A 6,987-nucleotide genomic window follows, 5' to 3' on the forward strand; every position below is an offset into this window, starting at 1 on the left:
TGCAAAGCCAGGCGATAGCGAATGTCCCCAGCGGGTCCTTGCCAGAAAAGGAGCAGCTTGTCCTAGAGAGTATTATTACACCAAGAGCTCAAATGAAATGGCTGTAAACAAACCCGGTTACCCAAGTAACACAGCTGAATGTCTTTTTGTGCAGCCCGGGGTGGGGGCACAGTGCTGCTTAGCTAGGGTTGTCTGCCGGTTCATATCCTACGAGTGATCGAGGTTATATGGCTCACGTCTCAATAACTGCCCGATGGTCAGGCTGACAGATAAGAGACAACAGACAAAAGCGGGAGGCAACTACTGGAGAGTGAGCCGGCCTCGCTGAGGAGACGTTAGCACAGGTGAGCCCTTCGGTGATTTAATGAAAAAGGGTGGAAGAGGAGAAATGTTAACCTAAGAAAAGGTAGAATGACACCCTTTATTGCGTACAAAAAGACAAAAGAAAGGATTTTTCAAAGTGCTTTGGCTCACACAAATTCAAAACCGTCACTGTTCAAAGCAAGTCGTCGTTTGCCTTGGGTCCACTGAAGGGTAAATCCTCAACAATTAAAAATCACATATCACATTTTAACTCAATTTATCTAAAACACACACAAAAAAGGCAAACATTGGACTTTTGTCTCTAACTAAAAATGTTAATCATGTATTAGATCCTTTGAAGCGTTCTTCTGCATCAACGTGCTTACTTCTGCTCCCAATGTGTCTAAAGAAGGATATGAACCCAGAGGTGCTTCCTTGTCCCTCTACATGACTCCCTCCCTGCCTACCGAGCAATGGACTACTGACTCCTCCTGCTGCTGCTTCTTCTTCTCCTTCTCCTCCTCCTCCTCCTCCTCTCATGTTTTCTGTCCTTGATCCAGAGCAGTGTGACGACCTTTGAGACACGCTTCTCTGGAACAAGTCTCCCAGCCGGAACCCGGATCCTGGAGATCGCCCGTTTTCATCCATGGAAACGGGCCTGAAGATCGGACCGTTTGACACAGCGCCCGGATTGGTTCGCTCGGGAGTAGACGCAGAACTCCCAGAGGGAGATGTTAGATATTCCTGATTGGAGGAGTTGGGGAGATAATTGCATTCGTCACTCTCCCAGACTCCGTCTTCGAGGTCATCTCCGCCCGCAGCCGAGGATAGTCTACGTTGGCGGCAGGCGGTTCTTTTGGGGCAAGTGAAGGGACTCAGGATGGTCCACGGGGAGCCCAAACCCTCGGCTTCAGAGAAGAAGTAGTCTCTGGATCTAGGCCGAGGAGTACTCGGGGTAGCCGGTGTGTCTCGCGCTCTCCGCCGCTGACGGGGAGTGCCCGACGGGGCGTCCCCGTCACCGCCGCCGCTGCTTTTGCCGCTGCGATATCTCGGCACCTTCCGAGTTATCTCGCGGGTCCTTTGAGCCCCTTCTTTGTCTTCTGCTTCTGCCACGTTCCTGTCCTCCTTCTGCAATTTGGGTGTTTGGTTCCTGAGTTTCTCTTGTTTAGCGCCTGGCGTGGTCTCTGTTTCCACCACCGGCGGAACCACCCGAGAGCTGCACACCGAGAGGGAACCGTCGACGGTGGGAGGAACGTTCTTCCTGCATCGCGCCAATCCTTGGGGAGCGGCGGAGAGGAGGCTGTGTAGGGCCGACTCCAGATGGCGCTCGGGTGCAGTCGAAGGCGCGGCCGCCGCCGAGCGGCGTTTGCCTGCAATCCGCACGCTCTCCTTCTGCTTGCGCCTCTGCTCCGCTGCCTCCCGCCCTCGGTTCTCCTACGCACAGGACGCGTTCAACAAGAGCGGGGCCGGCGGGGCGGCTCTCGCCGACATTTAAAAGCACTCGGCGTTATTGCAAAACCTTTCTTACCTGCACGGCCGTTTCAAACCGCTTGCAAAACGAATGGAAGATGGAGCAGCACTCCTCCAGTTTGAAGGTAGCGGAGTCTTCACAGAAGTATTCAGCCACGGCATTGCTCACAGACTTCAGCTCCCGAAGAGAGATCTCCAGATCAACCAGCTTGGCCTCAGCCCTCTGCAGAGAGACAACACAGCACGAGCTATGGAGAGAGAACTAGACTATAAACTGACTGCAGCGCTTATAGGCTCAGTTTGTACTTAAAAATAAAATTAAAATGGTCAAACTACAAGCAGAAACTTTACCAACAGAAATGTCTCCATTTGCTGTAAGAGGTCGGGCTGTTTGCTGCTGTACGACTTCACTTCCTTGACTTTCTTCACTTCCCTCTCGTAGTCTGCGATGACCTCCTCTTTGCAAATTCTGTGTTGGCGAGAAACCATCATACGTTTACACAGCGTATTCACATTCAATGTCAGATTGTAAACAGACAACGTTTGAAGCTTCCATTAGTGAACAAACGATCTTCAGTCAAATCACTGTCGGTATACTAATGGTAGCCACCTCGCTCCCAACCCAATGTTTTCAAGCTGGCTGGGAAACATCAGCAACTCGGCATCCATTTCCTCCGCTTGCTGTAAGTGGAAGACAAAAGCAAAATCGAGCAACAGTGATTTTTGGGACAAAAACATGATATTTCCCCCCCTCCCCCGGGCTCCTCTTCACCTTGGCAACGTAGTGCATGAGGTTCATGCCAGGCTTGTTGGCCTTGGTGTCTGCCAGCTTGAGCAGAGACGTCATCCTGAAGCCAATGGCGTTGGCCGTGGCACTGTAACCACCCTGAAAAATACACCATGTCAATGGTCCATTCATCAGCAGGATAAATGCTGTGTCAAAAGGGTAACGTAGATACGCAGAATGAAATACATCTAGTCATAACAAATACACGGCCAGTCAAAGCTTTAGACACAGTTTATCATTGAATTTAATGGGAAAACGTGTCCAAACTTTAAATGGTACTCGATACATTATCCTAAAAAGAAGAATACCAACAGCGTTCATGTAATTCCCCGCCTTCAACACCAGGCGAATGACCGAGTGGAGGTCATCACAGTCCAAGAGCTCTAAAAGAAAAAGACAAATGAGATAAAGAGCCTTCATTTAAACTGGTTGTGTTTTAAACACAATCTGGGTACCAATGATTAGCAGCTTTGGTGGATGCGTGTGAAAGGTCACCATTAGCTGCTTTGGTCATGACAGCAACGGAGTTCTTCACTTCCTCCATAAGAGGAAAGAATTCTTCCCTCAGCATCATTGTTTTCAGGCGTTCCTCATAGCTGAAGGAAAGACACATTAATACATTTTTTTTAAATGACTGGATCATTAGTTTCATTATCTGTTATTAAGGGGATAGTTTGGGTGTTTTGAAGAGGAGCTGAATCGAGTATTATCCAGTGTCATGCAAATGACTACAATGACAATGTAAACCGGTGAAAATATTCTGAATAAAGCATACATAGGAACTTGTTATTTGTTTTCACTTTTTTCACTCGTTAGGTGGTTTGAGTTTGCAAAGAAAAATCTAATATTTCAAAATACAACAAAAAGAAGCGGTGTCACAAAACGAACCCGGGCACTTTGACCAGCAGCACCATGAACTGGTCGGCCTCAGGTAACACCGAGAGGCTCCCATTGAACGACCGCAGCAGCTTCACCTGTCAACACACACGCGCTTTAACGTTTTTTTGGGGCCCTTTGTAAGTCATTTCAGGGTACGATGAAAGGGAATAACAACATCATGAATCCTGTTTTCATATCTAAACAACGTAAAGGGATGAATGGAGCTGCTGTTACCTCAGTTTCTTCTGGCAGTAGTTTACAAAGCTCTTTTAGTTTCCCCGTCCCAAATCTCAGCCAGTTCCCTTTACAAATATCCTGCACCATTTCGGTCACTGGCCTGTAGAGGGAGACAAAGAAAAATACAAGTAAAGTAAAAGCACTCCAGCAATCACATTCAACAGGACACGTCAGACGTGATTAGCGATTCTCCAAACAGGTAAAGAGAAAAACCATGTTAATTTAGTAATTTCAGAAAAACTTTATCCCAACACATATAAAACGGTTAGCAACATGATTACAAAACCACCTCTATCTCTACTAGCACATCACATTCATTGATATTTTTTTTCCATGTCAAGCTAAAAGCCTTCAAAGAGCAGCATCGAGTCCCTTTTCGGCATGAAAGAAACAGAAGCAATTTGAATTTGAACGACTCTAAAGCTAATGACAGCACTTAGCTGTTGATACACGTCGGCTCTGCATTTGGTATTCAAAGTGAGATCTTATTGAGCCGTGTACGGAAAATTACGCCATATTGATGAGTCTCGCACACAGAAGCTGGATCCAGTGCTGGAGAGACCACAAAAACTGTTTATATGCTCGGGCAATAATTATATAATTTAGTTTCACAACCAGGAATTACAATTTTGATTTAAAAAAATAGATTTACTTGAAAAAAATTGGAACATGGGTTTTGTAGTATTATATTATACTACTTGAAAATGCAAGCATTAGTATTATAGTATTAACTATAATCACCACTGGGTCGGTCCCATGATCCTATCATTTAAGTATTAATACAATTGAGACATAATTGTTCTCCGTGTTGCCGCGGAACACTGAAGCGATGTTTAAAAAGGGCATTTACATTTATTTGAATGTGGTCCTCTGAGATAAAGGGCCTGCTGGTCGGGTAATGATTAGCGGAGCGGAAGTGACTAGTGTGTTAAGAGACACGAGAGCGCTCTGCTCTGAGGTCAGGTGGAAGAAGACCGCCGACTGCTCTTCTTCACCTGACCCCACGGACTTAGTTGGGTGTGCTCGTCGAGGGTTCATGTGCTAAATCCTAAACAATGTCTACATTTAGATGCTAAATCACCCTCTTTTAGATTAAAAAGAAGCCATCCGTACCTCTTGAAATGTCTCAGGAAGATCCCAATATTCATGCTCTTTTTAGAGTCAAGGATCGTGACCTAAAGATACAAACAGAAATTGATTTATTCGAATATATTTCAGATGAGAAGACAAGCTTTACCAAATATGACATTTCACATACTTTTTGAGGAAGCCAAACACTCTCTCTCGCTCTACTTTAGCTGTTCCTCATTGGCGACGTGATTAGAGTGGAACTTTGAGAAGGTAGTTCCTATTCGTGGGTTTATTACTTCCCCAGGTTGCACATTTCTCTATTAAGTTCCGAGAACTTCAAAAATTGAAAGCCGTAAATTACCCTCCGATCTGTCAAACACAAATTCAAACATGGCCTTGAGTGCAAACCTTGCTCTTCAGCTGAGGCTCCTGCAGAAAGAGGTGCATGCCTTCGTGGGCCTTCAGGCCCACGTCCTTCGAGTTGGGCAGCGAGGCTCTTTTGTCCACGTGACTGAACAACTCCTCCATGCTGGGGATGTCCAGCACGAGATCCCTCTGAGGCCGCTTGGACGTCCACACATTCAGTTTGCCCAGGACGCGCTGGCTGGGGATGGTGTCCCAGTTGAGCTTCTTCATGGAGCGCCGGCGGACGTCGCGAGGGCCGAAAGTAGGGGGGGGTGGTGGAGGTGGAGGAGGAGGAGGAGGAGGAGGTGGCGGAGGTGGTGGTACAGCAATGGCACACATTTGGGGAGGCACGGGAGAAGACGACTCCAAATCCGGATCGTCCCGAGCACCCGGTGATGGAGGAGCAGAAGAGTCTTGCGAGGAACAGTTAGGAAGAGGGGCAGTTTTTAAAATCAGCACTCCCTCCATCTGTCCGGGATTATGGGAGGAGGAGGAGGTATCCCGCCAATTAAATCTGAGGAAATACTGAAATATTAATCCAGAAGAATGCAGTATTTTAGAAAAAAAAAGAATTAGTTTGGAACAGAAAACTATGTGTCAATAAAAAAAGCATTCGGATAGTTTCTTTTTGCTGACAGGCAAAAATATCTAAGATTTAATCAAAGAGAAGCGTTCAGAAGGTAGTTTGTTTTGTTATTTTGGATGCACTATTCAAAAAGGCACTGGAAGTGACATTTTCGTTTCACCTTTTACTTCACTTCCTCTAACTATACAAAACACAGCATAAAATGGGCTGCATAATAAGGCTTTTGTACAAGTATAGTTCTTCCATATGTTAATAGAACATGAAACAGAGAGGATGTTGCTTTTCTTACATTAAAAGATAAATACCCTGACTTAACAGTTGATGCACCTGTGCATGCCAGCCAACAAACAACGACATATAAATCATATCAAATACAACTATTTACACCAGAAATGATCTCTAGAGGCTTCTCTGCCCATATCAGCTGTTCATCTTAAAATAAGAGTCGAACCCAACTCGAATTAGAGAAATCGTACCAAAACTCCCCGCACTGTGTGCTGGGCTGTTTCTAAGCCGAACATGGCTCTGAAATCGTTGATAAAACACGTTTGTGTCCTTGTGAGAGTTTCGCTGTCAGTTATTTACATACAACGCAGGACTCTCATCCTCACAGAACTTCACGAAGCATCCATCGCATGCAACAACACGCACAGTGGCGCTTTAAGAGACTCCCGGCGTGCAGTTCTTTTTCTTTATTTTTTTAAATTCGTTACTTACCGCACTAAAACGTAGCTGTCACATAAATCCTCTCGGCGATCTCGCCTCGTGTGTCTGCGGCTCGTCTGTCTCACAACCAGCGGTCACAGGTGCAGGACGCGCCTCCGCCAATCACAGCTGCAGGAGGACGCCTCCGCCAATCACATTCAAGTCAGTTTCCAGGTGCGGGAACGCCCTTTGTGAGGAGGTAAGCAACATGATGGGTGAAACTTCCACTCGGTGAGCAACAACGGGGGTCAAACTTCCAACAAAAATCTATAATGTAACAGGAGAAACATTGATACATGAAGCTTGATTAGAGGGTTAGTTCTTAAATAGCTTTTTATAAATTGTAATCACGCAAGTTTTGACTAAATACAAGTGATGTTTGCATGCAACGGAAAGCACACTGGGCCTCAGTGCAAATGGACTGGATGAAATAATATGAACTGTATGAAAGCAGAGAACAAAATACAGCCAGACCATTTGAAAATGTGTACTTTAATTTTTTTTCCCTCGGGGTCAGGTGGGACTTTCAGGTCGGAGTGCGGAA

The 6,987-nt window shown here is 45.9% G+C and overlaps 1 protein-coding gene across 3 annotated transcripts; it reads right to left on the reverse strand.

Annotated features, from left to right (window-relative positions):
- Nucleotides 1–391: 391 nt before the first annotated feature.
- On the reverse strand, nucleotides 392–6,576 carry fhdc3 (FH2 domain containing 3). 3 transcript variants are annotated; one of them, XM_078106595.1, is made up of 12 exons: nucleotides 6,456–6,576; nucleotides 5,156–5,666; nucleotides 4,790–4,851; nucleotides 3,674–3,776; nucleotides 3,449–3,534; nucleotides 3,056–3,156; nucleotides 2,873–2,943; nucleotides 2,546–2,659; nucleotides 2,384–2,454; nucleotides 2,125–2,242; nucleotides 1,832–1,996; nucleotides 392–1,737 (listed from the first exon to the last, which is right to left on the reverse strand). In XM_078106595.1, the coding sequence occupies exons 2-12, from the start codon at nucleotides 5,618–5,620 to the stop codon at nucleotides 643–645; spliced, it is 2,451 nt and encodes an 816-aa protein (XP_077962721.1). In that variant the 5' UTR covers nucleotides 5,621–5,666; nucleotides 6,456–6,576; the 3' UTR covers nucleotides 392–642. The 3 variants fall into 3 exon arrangements, with proteins under 3 accessions (XP_077962721.1, XP_040035641.2, XP_077962722.1); XM_040179707.2 differs by having other exon boundaries at nucleotides 5,156–5,677; nucleotides 6,456–6,568; XM_078106596.1 differs by having other exon boundaries at nucleotides 6,215–6,568.
- Nucleotides 6,577–6,987: the final 411 nt, after the last annotated feature.

This window comes from Gasterosteus aculeatus, chromosome 7 (assembly GCF_964276395.1).
Source record: "Gasterosteus aculeatus chromosome 7, fGasAcu3.hap1.1, whole genome shotgun sequence".
NCBI lineage: Eukaryota > Metazoa > Chordata > Actinopteri > Perciformes > Gasterosteidae > Gasterosteus > Gasterosteus aculeatus.

Bases quoted from the DNA above. Each gene is read 5' to 3' on its own strand.
- fhdc3 (XM_078106595.1), bottom strand. From the start codon at position 5,620: ATGGAGGGAGTGCTGATTTTAAAAACTGCCCCTCTTCCTAACTGTTCC. The intron at 4,852-5,155 runs GTTTGCACTCAA...TTGTATCTTTAG, and splicing joins AGCCTCAGCTGAAGAGCAAG to GTCACGATCCTTGACTCTAA. The intron at 1,997-2,124 runs GTAAAGTTTCTG...GTCTCTCTGCAG, and splicing joins AAATGGAGACATTTCTGTTG to AGGGCTGAGGCCAAGCTGGT.